At 42.8% G+C, this 18257-nt stretch overlaps 1 protein-coding gene and 1 non-coding gene across 2 annotated transcripts in view; both read right to left on the reverse strand.

Annotated features, from left to right (window-relative positions):
- Positions 1-4526: 4526 nt before the first annotated feature.
- SVEP1 (sushi, von Willebrand factor type A, EGF and pentraxin domain containing 1) overlaps positions 4527-18257 on the reverse strand; it is a 161474-nt gene continuing 147743 nt past the window's right edge. The window contains exons 44-48 of the mRNA XM_045840312.1: positions 16195-16365; positions 14584-14679; positions 12589-12684; positions 10394-10487; positions 4527-4913 (exon numbers count right to left, since the gene is read on the reverse strand). Coding sequence (XP_045696268.1) covers positions 4892-4913; positions 10394-10487; positions 12589-12684; positions 14584-14679; positions 16195-16365 — 479 coding nt within the window. The 3' untranslated portion in view covers positions 4527-4891. The remainder of the gene's footprint in view (positions 4914-10393; positions 10488-12588; positions 12685-14583; positions 14680-16194; positions 16366-18257) is intronic.
- On the reverse strand, positions 10069-10172 carry LOC123820352. The gene has a single exon (XR_006785968.1). It is a non-coding gene; the product is annotated as a U6 spliceosomal RNA (small nuclear RNA).

The raw sequence follows: 18257 nt of genomic DNA on the forward strand, positions 1-18257 counted from the left end.
CTTCTAGTTTGTTTCACCTTGGGGAAAGTTCTGGGGTATGTTTTAGAGGGGGGTTTCTGATGGTAGACCAGAAGTTCAACTAGACCTGAAGCTCGGCTAGATGGGAAATTCATCTAGACCAGGCCACAGAGACTGGGGGGAAGGATGACTGTGACTTGCACACATTTGTCTTTCCTTCAGTTTATTATACAACTAGCAAAACAGTAGAGGTGTAAGGACATACCTGAGATCAAGGATGCAAATGAGTCAGTGTGCCCTCCTGTTGCCTCCCTTGTTCCGCTTGCTGAGCTTACCACAGTTTGATCATCTTGGCAACCTGCGCAGTGAGGGACCCACCAGAGCTCAGTGCCCGCTCCACCTTTTACTCTAGTGGGAGCCACCTGAGCACCCAAGAGCCTACCCTATTCAAGTATATTTTTACAATGACATGTTATAGGCTCCTTCCTGGGTTTCATTCCGTATTTTGGGTCTACTTAAGGTCCAAGTGTAGAAAGCTGGGCAGTGGCTTATGATCAAGGTCATGAATTGATAGGGATAAAAAGGTAAGGGGCGGTGTGTGTGTGTTTGTGTGTGTGTAAGAGAACTTTGGGATATAACTAACCCATTGCTGCTCTTTCTGAATCTCAATACACCATACACAGAGGATATTCACTCTGCAGTTGAATGTCCATATTGGTTTGCCTGTTCTTCTACCTGGCATTACTGACTGGAATGAATCTTGGAATGAGGAAGGGCAGAGCTCACTTTTGCTGTGTTTCATATAAGGTGATCTTTGGGTGGAGACAGGAAAGGGGGGTTTAGAATAAAGTCAGGAGCATGTGAGAAGTCAGGAACACAGAGCAGAAAGAAAAGTGTGGGGATGGTGTTACGATGGCGGGGTTAGGTGAGAACTAGGTGAGGGGTAGAGGAAAGTGACATGGGTAAAGGAAATGCCTTGTGTAAAGGCCTCAAGATGAGAGTGTGGATATTCAGAGAACTGAAGACATTCGTCATCAGCTCCTCTCAATGTTGCAATTATGGCTTACAGAACAATTCTGGGCTGTCCTTTAAACATAGCCTGAAGTTACTTGGTGGGACTCAAAAAAACAACAAAGGTTCCTTGTCATTAGAAACATTTTCTTTTGCAAATGTCAGAAACATAGCTTGTAATAATAACCATAGCCCTAAAGCTTACTTGGGGTTGAAAATGCCACATTCTCACGAGGGTTTGCTTCCCAGAACATGTGCTGTGGCTAATCAGCCTACTCTGGACCCTAGCCTTGGGCTTCAGGTGTTGGGAAAGTCATCTCTAGATTTTGTAGGTTCTGCTTCTTTGCAACTCAATGTTCTTAAATGCAAAGCAAGAGCTTTGCAGAATTAGTGGAGACGGGCTGGGGAAGGGCTGAGCAGAGAAGGGACACCTATGTTTATACAGCCATTGGTCTCTGTTAGGCATCCACAAAACTTTCAAGTCTCACAACTTTATGAGGCAATGTAGGAGAACATACACTTTAAATTACAAAGCAGAATACAAACTATAAGGTGTGCAAAAAAGAGCTTGAGACTATTTCCCCTTTGACAACATAGTCTGTAGATTCTCAATTAAAAAAAATCCAGAGTCTTTGGAAGAACATAGTATATACTTGAGAAATGCACGCAAATAGTTTTTGCTACTTTTTGTGGGACCTTCACCTAAATCCATTCTTTCAGGCTTTCCTACTTTGTCAGTTTGCACTTTTTATTCCACTGGCTGATTAGACACACTTTTAACTTGTAAAAGCATACACTAGCTGGAACACCGTGCTGGGAAAGTGAGAGGTCCAGTGGACGTGACGAAAGGATTTGTGATTCAGAAGGGCGAGGACTGGGTGGGTGATCAGACAGGTCAGGGCTTAGGAGGGTGGAGCCAACACCCTAGAAATGGTTCCTCTGAGGAGAGGGTGGTGTGATCAGCATTTCCTTCAGAGAAGGGGACTGTGGTCACCTACAGATGCCCACACAGCCTAGATCTCTGTGAGTCTCTTTAAAGTAACTTGGTTTATTTTATAGAACTTAAAAGCCCAGATGTAACCTGCCGAGGATCCTATACATTACATGGCTTTGCCTGCTGACTTTGGCAGCTGGGACCGTGGAGCAGCAGTACCAACCGAAGACAGGCAGCCCGACAATATGTTTGCAGCTTTTCATTATCGTCAAAACGATCCTTTCTTTCAGGTTTCATCCAAGTCTACACTTTGGGTCCAGGCTACCTTGAGTGGCTGGTTGGTAAGATAATTAGGGGCAATAAAGATCTGAAGTTGTTACTGCCTTAAGGTCAGAGTTAGGAGGGAAGCATGAGTAAGCAGCTCTAATCCCTAAAATAAACCAAACAGTATTGCTGCTGCTATGCTGGTTGTTAAGGAAGCAGAAGAAACTAATTCTGATGGAACTTGGCTAGTAAGTTGCAGATATTGTAAGTGTCCTTCTTTTAGCCTGCAGCATAAAGCACTAGGATATACTGTCAAAATACACCGATAGTTTCGGTCATTTGTTAGATTTCTTAATTTGATCATCCTGTGTACACAGGTGGCTCAAATTTTATGGACACTTCCTCTTGGTGACAGCTTCTGTTTTTACACTGAACTCATATTCATTCATCTTGACTGGAACTCTTCTTTCAGAGGAGTCTTTAAGCAAAACTATACAGAGGAAAGATCTTTAAACTGACACAATACATGTCAATGGTTATGCCAGATTAACTAGAGGAAACAGAAAGATGGTATGTGCATTAAGTGGGGCTTTTACTTCAATTAACTTTACTGAATTAAGTGTTACTTTTTATAAATATGAAAGTGTATATATGAATATAAAAATAATTCATTTAATTGAAAATAGGTCAGAAATAAAGGGGAAATTTGGATAAAAGATAAAAGTCACCCATAGCTCCATGTCCTAGGGAAAATTATTATTAACAAAGGTTGGTGAATTTCTATTCATATTGCATATGCACATTCTGGGCAATTGGGAGTCCACTAGAAACACAGTATATATTGTTTTCATTGCTTCTTGGCAATATACTATTTTCCATGGAACATTATGCTATAATGCTTTTTCAGATTATTAAAACTCTTTGTATATGTAATATTTAATGGCTTCACAGTACCTAATTCTATAAATATACCATGAATTCCATAACCAATTCCAGGATTTTAAGTCATGGAAGTTGTTACTGATTTTTAATATTAAAAATGCTGTGATGGTGTTCTTGTGTGCATAAATATTTTCCTCTGAATCAGACTTTTTAAAAAATGGGATTGTTTCTCAGGAAAGAATTATGGAAGATAGGCAAATATACTTTTAAAGTTTATGATACATGTTGACCATTGCTTTGAAGAAAGGCTGCATGAGTTTAAATTTCCTACAGAAGTTCAAAACCATGACGTCATCGAACAGCCAAATCCATATTATCACTAACACAAGCACTGCCCCTGAAACCTTGGCCGACTTGGTAGGCCAGAATTTACAGCACATTATTTTGCATGTGTTTTGTGATGAGTGAGACAGCTCATTTTCTGTCTATATTCTTTTGTGAATTGCTTGTTGGTATCTCTCCCCAAAACAAAATATTTTTTATGGTTATCCATTAAATCATAACATTTTAGAATCCCATTTTGTCATGTATGTTTTTACTTGGCTTTAGTATTCAGTTTATGTTCACTCTTGACTTGTTAGAGAAGTTTCCACATTTTTTGCAGTCAAATATATTTCTTTCTTTTGTGAGTCTTTAACATTTTATAATTATTTAAAATTTTTTAACTTATTGATTTGAGAGAGAGGGGGAGGGGGAGAGAGAGAGGCAGAGAGAGAGAGAGAGAAGCATTGATTTGTTGTTCCACTTATTTATTCATTCATTAGTAGATTCTTGATTCCTGTATGTGCCCTGAGCGGAGATCGAACCCGCAACCTTGGCGTATCAGGACTGGGTGGAAGCTTAGCTCACCCCTGGGTAGCTTCAGTTCTTTTGGCAGATGGACCAGGAGCTGAGTTCTAGGGAACTTGTCCCATTTGCCCTTTCCCCTCCCTTTTCCTGTCCTCCTATTTGCGATTGCTTTTCTCCCAAAGCAGTGAGTTGTGGGCTTATGAACCAGAAAGGACTCTGTTAAACATCTTCCAGTTCTAGCATTTTTTTATTCCAGATGTGAGAAGGAAGGGCAAGGCTTTGTATTGCAGGCCATGGTCATTATGTCCCCCCCCCGACAACCATTAAGTTGGTGCCCGTGGCTTTCTAGACGTTGGGAAAGGAATCGGCCAGGCTAATGTCAGCACCAGGCAAGCATGCCATGTGAAGGGTTGGAGATTTGGTAGTTATTCTCTGATTAAGCAAAAGGAGACCTTCACTGTTACACATACTGTAAAGAAGATGGAACTAGAAGGAAGGCATCTTTTTTATTGTAGTATCTTGGTACACTACACGTGATCCTATATTATGCCAGAAGTGTGGATGGAAATCGCTAGTCCTCTTCATCGTTCTGTGGTTATCTCACAAAATGGCACTACCCAGCAAAATATTATTTAGTAGCAAAATATATTTTAATTGAAACATCATATTAAGTAACTGAATAAAAATGTGTACCAGGAACTTTCCCAACAGACAGCAGAGTATGTACACTTTGTGAGATGGAGCAGCATCTATTTAACATATTTTTATATAGAAAATACAGGCATATTTAAGAACGGAAACATAAGAAGGTGTGCCATGAGGAATAACAAAGTATAACACAGAATAAGAAGGCAAACCCCAATCGACAAGCACACTGAACAAAACAACACCCAGCACCGTGTCGGCATGTCTTTGCGCAAGTTCCAGGATGCCCAGGGCTCTGCCAGGAAGAGATGATCCTGCTTTCAGGAGAGCTGGTTGGTTGTGCGGTGGTTAAAACCCAGGCCTCCTTTTCCTGGAATGAAAAACAAAGCGGTTCAACATAAAAGACTGAACTGAAGAGGTAACAGCCCCTTTGGGGCTGATTAAAACTGGACTGAAAGCCTCAGATACCTGGGCACCATCCCTGGCGTTGCTGGTATGTATGGCAGTCATTTGTTGAGACAGCCGAGGGGCATGAAGAACACATGCTAACTTACGAAAAGATCTGAGAATCAGCAGACCTGGGGGTTAGTCCCGGCTCTGTCACTAGTTCCTTGTCTGATAAAGCGCTCATCTGTAAAATGAGGGGTTTGGGCAACACGGACCCAAAGGTCTCTTACAGCATTACCAGTCTATAGTTTTTATTTAATGGTGTTTGCTTAGGGTCACTTTTCTGAAGAGGCAAATCAGGATCAGGGGAAACACAGTCTCTTCGTAAGGACTGAACTACCTGGGAACACCACCAGGTCAGTCCTACTCATCAGGAGAGAAAGTTACTGGTTGAGGGGTTTGATGAATGCTACGAGGCATTTCTTCATGGGCTGTCACAGGTGGGCAGAAAATCACTCCATCTGACAAGAAGCATTTACTGAGTGTTCATTTTTGTGCCTCTGCTAAATACAAGGGACACAGTCTTTTAAGTACTCAATCTCATGGGACAGAAGAAAATAAAAAATTATTTGTAAACATCTGTTGTTTTGATTTCTCAGAAAAAGCTTTCTCCCCCTCTCATTTTAGGGAATTATATTCCATCTCTCTTTCTTCTGGGAATTGCCAGCCGCCTCTCCCCTTTACCCAAAGGTAAAGTAAAAGTTTTGATAAAATGCCTCTTCACGTTAGTACCATGTAACCCAACCTACGGCTATGGTTGACTGACCCATGGCGGGCCCCCAAATCCGTCTGACTAGTAGGTTCTTCTCCTGAGTTTTTAAACTGGGTCAGAGCACACTATTGCTGTGGACACTGCAGTATGACATGTAAAATGTGGGAGCTCCAAGGAGCTCTGTCGTTCCATGTGAACTGAACGGCAGAGAAAAGCACTCTGCAGCAAGAGAGAGCATGGAGCAGACGCTGGAGAGAGAAGGTGGGACAAGAGGTGGAGAGGCTGCAGGTGGCTTTCAAGGGCTCGGTCTGACCCTCCCGGTGCTCAGCCACCCCACGTATTTGGGCTCCATGCAAGGTCCCTCTATGGTGGCAACACATTCCTTTCTGTGGTCAGGCTACATAGAGTTGCGATTAGCGAGTCCTAACTAATGCAGACCTTTTAGAAAATTGGGTCGCAGTGTAAGTGGGGGTGGGGTGCAGAGTGGCCCAGGCCTCTGGGTTGAAGTTGGCCTTTCCTTGAACGTGGGATAACACTTCTCGGCTTCATTTGCCACATTTTTTGGATTTCTTTATCAAACTTTTGCATGAAATGTAATTTTGTTCTCTTTGTTAGACAGTATTTTCACATAAGTTGATAATCACCATTCCCCTTGTCAAGGAAGTCTCCTTTGGGAGTGTTTTGATGTTAGGAAACCACACACACTCTGGGTTTCCTTTTCTTGTCTGTTTGGAGGAATTGAAATAGAAAGTCTAAAATTATAAGGATGTTATAAATACTTCCTGTTCCCTTGAGTCACTGTCATTCTTATTTCTTTTATCTTTCCTTTTTTTTCTCTTTCTTCTTTTCTCTCATTTTACCCAGAAATTCATTCCAGTTTTTAAAAATTGTTTTCAACTCTACTCTCAGGTAAAACTATCATCTTTATCTTGAAAGCTTCTAAGTACACTTGTATGATCCAAATGTGCTCTTTGGGGTTCAGTTTATTTTTTTCTCTCTGCAGGGATGGCATATGCTGAGATGATATGAGGAAATTCATTGGCACACGGCAGATTTTTCTGTTGTTGTTAATTAAGCTTGCATTTAAATAGAGTTTTGCCTTTGGAAGTTGACTTTGACATTCCAATCAAAATAAAAGGAAATGAAAAATAAGAGTTGTTTTCAGTTAAGTGAATTTCCCATTTTTAAAAATGAATGTGGAAGTAGACCTTGTTTTCAGTGAGTGTTGTAAGATGGAAGCAGATGTACATTACACAGCTCCAAGTGATGTGAGTCTTAAAGCTGGTGACACGCCAACACTGCAGTATTTGTGAGGACAATATTATAATAGTGAAAATATTTTATCCATGGTACAATATATCTGAAATTTCCTGAGGTTTAGAAAAGTTTAAATCCTGAGAAAGAAGAAAGATCAAAGCTGGAGGCATCATACTCCTTGATTTCAAACTACATAACAAAGCTATAGTAATCAAAACAGTATAGATTGGCGCAAAAGCAGATACATACATCAATGAAACAGAATGGACAGCCCAGACATAAACCCATGCATACACAGTCAATTAATTTTCAATAAAGGAGCCAAGAATATACAACAGGGAAACATAGGCAGTAAGCTCCTTGACACTGATCTTGGCAATTTTTTGGATTCAACACCAAAAGCTAAGGCAACAGAAGCAAAAATCAACTTGTGGGACTACATCAAACTGAAGTACTTCTGCACAGCAAAGGAAACCATCAATACAATAAAAAGGCGACCTACTGAATGGGAGAAAATGTTTGCAAATCATTTATCCGGCAAGGAGTTAATATCTAAAACATATAAAGAACTCACATAACTCAACAACCAAAACTGAACAATCTGGTTAAAAAATGGGCAGAGGACCTAAGTAGACACTTTTTTCCAAAGAGGACATACAGATGAAAAGCTCAAATTACTCATCATCAGGGAAATGCACATCAAAACCACAATGAGACATCGTCTCACCCACGTTAGAATGGCTATTATCAAAAAGACAAGAAATCACAAGTGTTGGCCAGGATGTAAAGAAAAGGGAACCCTTGTGCACTGTTGGTATTACGGTGGAATGAGTGGCCGGAGGGGAAATAAAGGCAGGGCCCTCACCATGACAATCTAGCAAAGAACTTAATACAGGAAGCTAAAAGCAGAAGCTCACATGTTGACCCAGTAATCCTGAGTGTGGTGTGACAAGGCCGGCAGGCAGCTGGAACAAGTGAAATTGTGATACTGTAGGAGGGTGGGGGGCACCCTTGAAAGTCTGTGTGTATCATCTCCACTAGCTGGTAAAAGGAAAACCTTGAGACTTTGTATTCATCCCAAGGCCTGGAAGAGAGAAGGGGTAGGGGACTACAGTGCCTAAAGGAAAAAAAAACCCATAAGACAATTTTAGTTAACTGCTTCCTGTCACATCTACAAAATAAGCAAATAGAGTCTGGAGCAAGATAAAGATTTCAGCTAACAGACTCCCACCCATACCTACGTTTAGGTGGTCACGTCTCCCCTGGAAAGCTAGCACTACTTTTACCCGCCAATCAAAATGTGACTTCTTCACCCCCACCCCACCAATTATATAAGTCCTCAGAACAAAGGACTCTCCTCTCTTGGCCTCGTGGCTCTCTTGCCACATGGGGGACCCTTGGCCAGCAGGCCTCTGGCTGTGGGGAAGCCCTTGGCTACCCCTTTTGGCCACCTGGCTTCTAGCCACCTGGCCCCTGGCCATCCGGGTGCTGGCCACTCAGCCTCTGGCCACCCTACTTTTGCCACCCCTGCTCTAACCACCCTTGCTTTGATGTCCTATTAGAACTCAGCATTAATAAACCTTGCTTGCACATTAGTAGGCTCGCTGGCCTGGGATTCTTTACTGTGTTGGCCAGAAGAACCAAGTTTCTGGGAGCTTCTCCCGTAACATTGGTGGGAACGTAAATTGGTGCAGCTGCTATGGAAAACAGTATGGAGGGTCCTCAAAAAAATAAAAACAGAACTACCATATGATCCAGCAGTTCCTCTTCTGCAATATTATTCAGCCATAAAAATGGAAGAAAATATTGCCATTTTCAACAACAAGGATGGATGCTGAGGGTATTATGCTAACTGGCATAAGTCAGACAGAACAACAAATACCGTATGATTTCACTTAAGTGTGGAATCCAAAAAAAGCACAACCCAAACCAAACTCATCGATACAGAGAACAGACTGGTGGTTGCAAGAGGCGAACGTGGAGGGCTGGGGGATGGTGAGATGAACCAAGGAGGCAAAAGGTACAAATATCCTGTTGTAAAATAAACAAGTCACAGGGATAGAATGTCCACCATGATGACATTAGTTAATAATATTATACTGCATATTTGAAAGTCGTTAAGAGAGTAAATCTCAAAAGTTCTCATCACAAGGAAAAAATTAACTATGTATGGTGATAGATGTTACCTAGACTTATTGCAGTGATCATTTCTCAGCAATATACAGATCAAATTGTTATGTTATACACTTGAAACTAATATAATGCATGTCAATCAATCATTAAAAAAAAACCCCAAAACCTTAGCCCTGACTAGTGTGGCTCAGTGGATTGAGCGCCATCCTCCAAAGCAAAAAGTTGCAGGTTCAATTCCCAGTCGGGGCACATGCCTGGGTTGTGGCCTAGGTTCCCCAGTTGGGGGCCTGCGAGAGGCAACCAGTTGATGTATCTCTTGCACATTGATGTTTTTCTCCCTCCCTTTCTTCCTTCCTTACCCTCTCCCGAAAAAAGTAAATAAATAAAATCTTAACAAAATTTAAATTATTTATGAACTATTTTTCCTTTGACTTTTTAAAAAACAATTTTGTTTATTTTTAGAGAGAGGGGAAGGAGGGAGAAAGAGAGGGAGAGAAACATCAATGTGTGAGAGAAACATTGATTGGTTGCCTCTTGCACATGCCCCAACTAGGAACCAGGCCTGCAACCTAAGCAAATGTGTTGACCGGGAATTGAACCCACAACCTTTTGCTTTGTGGGACCATGCCCAACCAACTGAGCGACCCTTGGACTTATTTTTGTGATGATCTTTTCTCAACTGTATTTATCTAGTTAGAAATTCAAAACCAACTGACAGAAAACATATTTACATAAATTTTCTTGCAGACAATCAAGTACTGAATATTTGTACACATTACAAATATAAAACAAAATATCTGACTTTGGAAATAAATAATTCTTACCAATTTCAATGCCATTTTTATTGTAACTAGCAATGCAAATGAATGTCAGTAAAATGTATGGGGTTTATTATCTATTTTACATCCTTGAATATAAAGAATACAATCTGCTATTCAAGAAGGCAGTTAATTTATTTGTTTAATCCTTTTTGTGGAAAAACATGGAATGCTTCACGAATTTATGTCATCCTTGTGTGCGGTACGCTAATCTACTCTGTATTATTCCAGTTTCACGTATATGTGCTGCCAAAGTGAGCACAAGATTATTTATTTTTTGAGATACCAGTTTTATGTGTCAGTCCTTAACTAGTATTTTGTTGCCTTGCCTGCAGTTCAGATTTAGAGAGTGTACCTCAGCATGGGTATTTTTGGGTACCAAATGCTCACACGCACTAAAGGTGCCTTCGGGGTCTTGAACAACGTGACTTGAATTTCGATCTCTTTACGTTGTAGAGAGACATTAGTGTGTGGCCATCTTACCTGGAACAGTCATGTCCAGTCCAAGGCAAGGGACAATGGCATCGGTTTGGTCTTACGCATCTTCCGCCATTTAAGCAGGGAGACTGGCAAACAGCTGGGAGAAAAAGTTCATGCATTTATGTGATTAGTACTTAGCAATTCTGACGATGCCCACAAAAGCAAGTAAATAATAGCTGACTCTGTTTTCTGCCCCAGCCACCGGCACCCCTCATAGTCTGTGTGCATGGCGCACTTCGGCCCCTTTGCCTCACCTCACGTCATTAGTTGGTCCCACCTCCCTTTTTCCTTGCACGCTGGTCAATTTTCATACTAAGTCCCAGGTTAAGTTCTAAAACTGTGTATTGAAATTTTTGTTGATAGATTTCAATGTGAGTCCAGTGATTTCTCTCTTAATACTTTTATTTATGTGACTAATCTGACATACTATTTTGCACAGTGACTGTACATCTCAGCTGGACTGCAAATCTCTCAAGGGAGCCAAGCACTGAACCCCAGTGAGTTGAGTCACTATATCAGATGTCACCTCCTATGACAATAAATCAGGTGCATGGGTTTTCTAAAATGACATATGATTCAAAATCCGTTGTGTTTGTTAGGACACACAGTTGGTGATTTTTACTGGCTTTAATTGGAATTATGGAACCTGGAATAGAGTTAAAAATTAGCCACAGATGTGACCTGAGTGAACACCCAAAGATTTACTAGAAAATCATCTTTTTCACAAACCCAGAGTCTCCTCACTGAACTCTTCATTAGCACAAATCTATTTCTTAAAGAACCTAAGGACGCTAAAAACTGATAAAGACCTAACACCAGCAAGTTTAACGTCTCAAAGAGTAAGGAGAACCCCCTATGGGAAGAAAATAAAATGCCTGTTGAGAGAGGGCTGAAAAGGAGAAACATTTCGGTCTTTATTTCAGCCTCATTGTAGTTTGGAAAGAAGGGCAAGCTTCCCCAGATGAACAGCTCGTCTTTGGGGAGATATGAGTACATGTTACTTCTTTTCTCATTCACTCATGCAGCATGCGGACCATGCCAGCCAGGACCAGGCACTGGGTAAGCACCGGGTTAAAGGACAGTGGACAAGAAAGGAAACATTAGTCTTTGCCCTGGGGAGCTCTCTTGGTGGGTTAAGAGTAAGAACAGGCCAACAGAATGCATGCATTTGTAATACAATAAAAAGAAAACTATGGAACAAAGCAGGCTTAAAAATAGCAAAAATAAAACCCAATAATCTAAAACCAACTCTCCATAAATTCTGCTTGCTAATATTTAAAAAAATATGGCTCCCTTTCAGAAGCATGATGATTTCATGGTGCCGGACTGTACCGACAAATTGGTCATTAATTTCACTTCCCTGTCTAAAAGTTTACCATCTTCCTCCGTCCCTACACCCTGGGCGCCCTCAGTGTTCCATTCTGAGCCACCTTCTTACGCCATGTGTCTTCTGCAGCCTTATTTTCCCCACGAATGTCTTCCCATGATGACCTACATCTTCTATCTTCAATCTAGATGTAGCTCCTGGGAACCTCAAGCATCATCCAGCAGCCTGTCGGACCTCCCCCTTGTACAGTCGAAGCCCCCTCAAAGCATGGCGATACTTCACTCCGTGTCCAGACCTCCACCCTGCTCCTCTTGGGGCCTCAGCCTCAGTAAACGGCACCATCACCCCCTTTAGGGGCCCGAACCGGAAACACCAGTGTCCGCTCTTCTGAGACCTTCACTCTCACAATACAACCCATAACCAAGCAGCACTGATTCACCTCTCTACCTTCTTCCAAACCTGCCTTTTGGATTATCATGTCCCCAGACTCTATTACCTGTTGCCAATTCTGCTTTGATAACCTCCTCACTGGTCTCCCTATTGTAAGTCTTGCTTTCTGCCATTTTCCCATACTGCTGTCAAAACCATTTTTCTAAAAGAAAATCTGATGACATGTTTTTCCTGCTTAAAACCCTTCAGTGGCTTCGGTTGCTCACAAGACATAATCCAGCATCTTGAACTTGGCACTCAAAAAAAAAATTCTTCTAAACCTTTGCACAATGTTTTTCTCTACTTTCTGCAGAACAGAGCAGGCGACACGAAGGCGGCTGACAGCTCAGTCCACTCGGATGCCCGTCTCTCCCACACGACCCTGAAAGGCGCCTCCATGGAGCCCAGTCACCAAGACAACGAAGCACGAGAGGAGGCCTACCTGTGTGACAGCGGGACCCTGTCCAGCCAGGCGTGCAGCTGCACTGGTAAGGGGCCACACAGCGACCACCGTTCAGACAGGGCAGAATGCATATGGCTGCAAAGAGATGAAAAGAGATCTGATGAAAACACACACACTCATACATGTTCACATGTTCAAAAAATCTTCTCCAGGAGGAGCATACACTTGTATGAGAATCCTCCCGAATGTGTTCTGTTCATTAGTCAGTGTCCCTGGGAAAACACAACGAGGAAACTAACTCCGCCCCTTAGCCTGCTGCCACGACTAAATGCCAAGTTCACTCTTTTGGAGAGGACACGCTGTAATCAATATCTGCTAAGTGCTTTGCTTTCCCTTCACAAAGTAAGCAGAATGTTCTCCACTGATTACAGTTTCAAGTTTCCATCACAGATTACATAAAATGCTCTACGAGGGTTTGGCTGCCATGGGGCTCTCTTCTTGCTGTGACTTAAATGTGAGAGTGGGAGTCAGATGGGCTGCCCTGCAGGCTGTGGGCAACACCTCGGCAGTGAGGGCAAAACTCGCTCTTTATTTCCTTGGAGCCGAGGCCTGGCGGTGACTGAACCCGGCCTCCCCTACACTCTCCATGGTACGCATGGTACGCATTCCTCCTACTAGAAATCACTGAGCGGTTTAGAGAGGCATAAGTCTGTTTAAAAGGAGTGAGATTGTCTCTTGGTTTGCTACTCAAAGCATGGTTCTCAGACCAAAAGCATTGGCATTACCTAGGAGTTGGCTAGAAATGCAAAGTCTCAGGTCATGATCAGAGTCTGCATCTAACAACATCTCCCAGATGATATCTGTGTGTACGTTAAAGCTTGGGAAGCCCTGGTCTGATCCGGGCGGGCAGGCACATGCTCAGTGAGCTAAGCATGGCCAGTTCTTAGCGTACCCCAGGGTAAATGTTCCTGAGTCTTTGGACCCTTGCCATTACAGCAGGTCACGTGTGGCAGCCCTAAGTGGGAAGGAATGATTGGGGAAAAGAGGAAGGAAAAACGTGATTTCTCTTCTTTCTTCATCACCATGACAACACTTGCTTCAGTGAGTTGTTAGTGGCCTGCATTTATTGCCATGTTATATTTTCCTTTCTAGATTAGTTAAAGTAGCTACAACCTAAAATTGTTTTAGAATCTCATAAAATGTCTGACCTTAGAAAAAACTGCTGTGGACCAATGGCCAGCAGCACATTAGTGGCTCAGTGTGATTCACGTACGCCACGCCCAAAGAAACGTGAGATCATTATTCCCCATGCCACTCCCAAAGAAACATGGAATCATTTTATTCTCAGTGTACTTTTTAAAAGTGTGGGTTAGACATTTAAAAAAACATTTAAAACCACTTATTCACAGTCTCCTGGAAGTTCAACTTGAAATCTATTATTACTATGAGAACCAAAATTCTATATGAATTTACAGTAATATGTAATTTATTAATTAACATTAACACACAAATTTATATAATAGTAAAAAAATGAATCTACATTAATATATATTAATATACTCACATACATTATTAATAATACATTAATATGTATATTAATTTGAGTAGATACAGGAGTGCCCACTCTCCTTACTCCCTTCATTGGGAACAATGAGAGAGAGTGCATGGTGAGCTGCAAAGTACAGTGTTAGGCAACGCCATGAATTTACAGCTGCAGCAACGAGTGGCAGAGTACGTAAATGGACTCGAGATGAGGGAAGGCCGAGGCTGGGAAAGCCTTTATTACAAGCTCCTTTCCGAGAAGACCCTGAGAAATCTGTGCAGGGGGCACGTGGAGACGGCTCTGACGGACCTATTCTAGTATCTCCGGTAACTGACCTGCATGCACAGGTCAGCCCAAGCTGCTTGGTCTGGCCTGCTAGCGGAGAAGCAAATGAATTCCTGCCACCAGTGAAGCCAGTCCCTGGCAACTCGGAGGTGGCAGCTTCCAGGCAAACTATTGGGACTCATAGTAAGACTAGAGGACAGACTCACGCTCTTCACAGAGGCGCCCCATCCAGCCGTCTGGACAGGAACAAGCATTTGGGCGCTGGCAGACACCTCCGTTCTGACACGGGAATCGACAGACAGCTGTAAAAGAGGCGGGAGGGTCACACATCTAAGGAATTACGGAAGGGGGAGTGTCAGAAAGTAGGACTGCTCAGTTGTGTTGCTTAAGCTTTAAGAAAGAGAAACAAAACCGAATCTGAGGGTTTGGTTGTGGGTGACCACGAGGGGCCCAGGAGGGCCACAACCAAGGCTGGAGTGTTCTGAGAGCACGGGTATTGAGGCTTTAGCAATGTGGAGACTCGGGGCAGGAGGGGAATGGGTGGTCTATACAAAGAATAACCCAGACCTTGTGGTCTGGACCAGGGGATGCCCCTTTTAGAAGGTTAGCAAATGCCTTTCCAGTGGTGGCCTTCGATGACCAGTACACTTAAAGAGCTCTTTGGTGCTGCACTGCCTCGGGGTATCTTAATCAGGGGAAGCACCAAGAGCGAACAGCCGCCACTCGGCTTTCATTGCGCTCACTTTAACCGAAACCTGGGCTGGTCCTTGAGGAGGCCACCTCCTCAGCAGCCCTCTGAGGAGAAGGTTGCAATTTTTTGTATCTCCTGTGCTGGCAATCTCTAATCTCACTGTTGCTTCCAGACAATTAATCTCCTTGGTCCTGCGATAACCTCTGCCACTTTTGAGGCTCGTGCCGTCCATTTGTGGACTACCTGGGTTCTCCCTGTCCCCACAAGTCATTAAAGACTTCGGCATTTTCACCCCAAATCCAAGTCTGACCATTGCCCGTGGGGCCATGTGGACAGCCCACCCAACAACTTCTTTTAGTTCCTTGGATATGTCTGTCTTTTTCACCAGCATAGTTTCTGGCTTTCAGTAAATACTTGTAGAATGAATGGAACAGTTATTGTGATTTGTAAAATAATTATTAGTGAAGTGTCAGTTTTAGAAGGCCATACTAGAATGCCTCATTATCTATCTCTTTCCATTTTGCAGAATTTCAAGCCTAGAACCTTTTTATTATCCCAACATTTTATTGAACGCACACACACAAGTCATCCTTGGGTTTGAAAACTCCATCCAGCAAAGAGAGACGGCAGTGCCCTTGTGAGCACGGAGGGCTGGCCGCCAACCCCAGCGTAGCCAGGGCGGCCATGGGGGTGGGGCGCTGCTTCCCTGGGGCCGCCGGGTGCCTTTTGCTTCACACTCTGCCCGTGGGTAGGCTGCTCCAGCCCCTATGGGCCTGGGGCCTGCCTAGGATGTGTGGGTAGAACTGAAATCGGAGTGTCCAAGAGGTGCCCTCCTGGCCCAGACAGGACACAGTTCCCCTCAGCAGCTGGGAATACTCCTGAGATTCGGAGAGAAGACTTGTCTGAGGAGCCACGATTGGCTCAGGAAGGGGCTGTGTGCTGGGCCAGAGTTCTGTGTGCCAGCTTTCAGAACTCGAACCCACAAAGTTAAGGAAGATGACACAGACGTTAACATTTAAAGACGAGGAAAAATGAAACAGCACATGTACTAGTGTTGTCCACACCAGACTTTCCTATCCTCTCCCTATGGCTTCACTAAGAAATCACCATTCCAATGTTTCCTTACCTCTGCACACAGGAGGCGACGTCCAGTTTCCACTCTTCAGGCAGACACGCCTGAAGGAGCCCTCCATCATGTACCCACCGTAACACGAGTAGATGATCATGTCCCCGTACTGATAATGGATGCCTCGAGGAATCGCGTTTTGTACGTGACTTGGTAGACCGCATGAGATTTCTGCAGGAAAACAAACAAACAAAACAATTAAGCCTGTGCTACTAACCCAGCCAGTGGATGTAAAAGAACACAGTCTCATCTCTCAGACTGAACTGATTTAAAGAGCAAAAATAAAACACATAAAGGTGACCTTTTTACCTATAAATATCTAAGAGATATGAGGAACTAAAAGCATAAATCGCTGCTGTCTAGAGAAATTCAATGTGCAAGATCAAACATTTTTTGCTGTTTCAAAGGTTGAAGCTGAGTTGTTTTATACTCAAGGCATCTGTAGAAGACCAAGAATAAGGTCTCATAATTTGCCAATGACGTGGCTGCAAGATAACGTTGATATTTATTGGTCATTTACCAAATTAGAAGAAAAGAAGCATGAGGATTACTTGCCATCCTTTATTTTAGAATAAAAACCACTAATTGCAGTACTGCATATTCCATCAGGGCTGTTTTAGTAGTGCCCACAACAGTGCCAGACATGCAACAGGTGCTTGATACGTATTTGAAAAGTGAGCAAATGAATGAACATTGTCTCTAGCCTACAGATGCTATGTTTACGGCCCTTGATGAGGTCTATAACATGCAAGGCTTCATAGTAGCTTCCCTCATTTCAAGACTGTAAAGCAGTGACTCTCTACTTTTGGAATGTGTTAGACGGAATAATAATCCGATCTTTTAAATGTAATACGTATTGTATATTTCAATAAAAATGTTTATAACTGATTTGACTTTGAGAATTTTATGAGGGGCTTTGAGAGAACAAGAGCTACTCTGGGGTGGCTCACAAGACCAGGACTGGACTGCAATCAGGACTCTCATCACTATTTAGTTTGCATAAGTCTAACTCAAATGAATCTTCACAAACAGGCTCCTGAAGGTCGCTTAGTGGTCATGATGCTGTTCAAAACTTTTCAGAGGGGATGATCAATTTGTACCATCTTTTTAAAATTTCTCTTCCTTCCCAGGTGGATAAAAATATTAACTCAATCAGATGGCTATCAAATACATAGTAATGTCTACTGCGTATCAGAAACTGTGCCATAGGGAAAATGAATAACTAGTTTGAACTAGTTCAATTGAATGTACATTGGTAATGTAACACAGATTACGATGACTAAGTTGAATATAACTAATTATGCTTCAGATTGTGAGGTTGGAATCGCAGTGAAAGTGGCTTCTGGACGAGGCTGTAGAGTTTGAGTGGATGGGAGGGAAAGAGCTTGCAGGCGTGGGGGGGCGGCGGGGAGCGCATGTGGCAAGGTCACGGAGAACGGATGGGAAGTCTATACGAGTGGTTATCAAAGCGTGGACCTCAGACCACCCACATGGACACCATCTTGGCTTCTTATTAAAAATGCAAATTTATACGTTTTCTAGCTTATGAGGCTGCATCTTACATGGTTTCCCTGGGCGATTCTCATGTATATTAAATTTTAATCCTTGATTTGTAGGACTATGGGACAGGCGGAGGAAAAAGAATGAGGAAAGTGGCGGCTCAGGTTCTTTGGCAAGACATTTTGTTCTAAGCCAAAGACTTCCGGTCTAACAGAAAATACGAACAGAGATTAGGATAACAAACAGTAGCGGAAATGGTCTCCTCTCCAAGGCAACACTGAGGCATCCTGAAGCATGTGCTGAAGGGACATTTTCCATACATGCTTGTCTCTCCCGCTCTTTCTCCCGGTGCCCTGACTGACCCATGTGAGGATGTGGGGGCGGAATCAGACCTCTTGCAGTACACTTTGCTGGAGCACCATAAAATTCTAATGCCGCAGAAGGCCGCCAGTTGGAAATTCAAGGACTTGTGCCACTGGTGTGTCTTTTACCAAAAGGAGATATTGCTAATATATATCACTTCACTTATTCTTCAAAACAAAACCTGTAAGGTAGGTGTTGCT

Source organism: Phyllostomus hastatus, unplaced genomic scaffold (genome assembly GCF_019186645.2).
Source record: "Phyllostomus hastatus isolate PE091 unplaced genomic scaffold, TTU_PhHast_1.1 phas_contig_34, whole genome shotgun sequence".
NCBI classification, from domain to species: domain Eukaryota; kingdom Metazoa; phylum Chordata; class Mammalia; order Chiroptera; family Phyllostomidae; genus Phyllostomus; species Phyllostomus hastatus.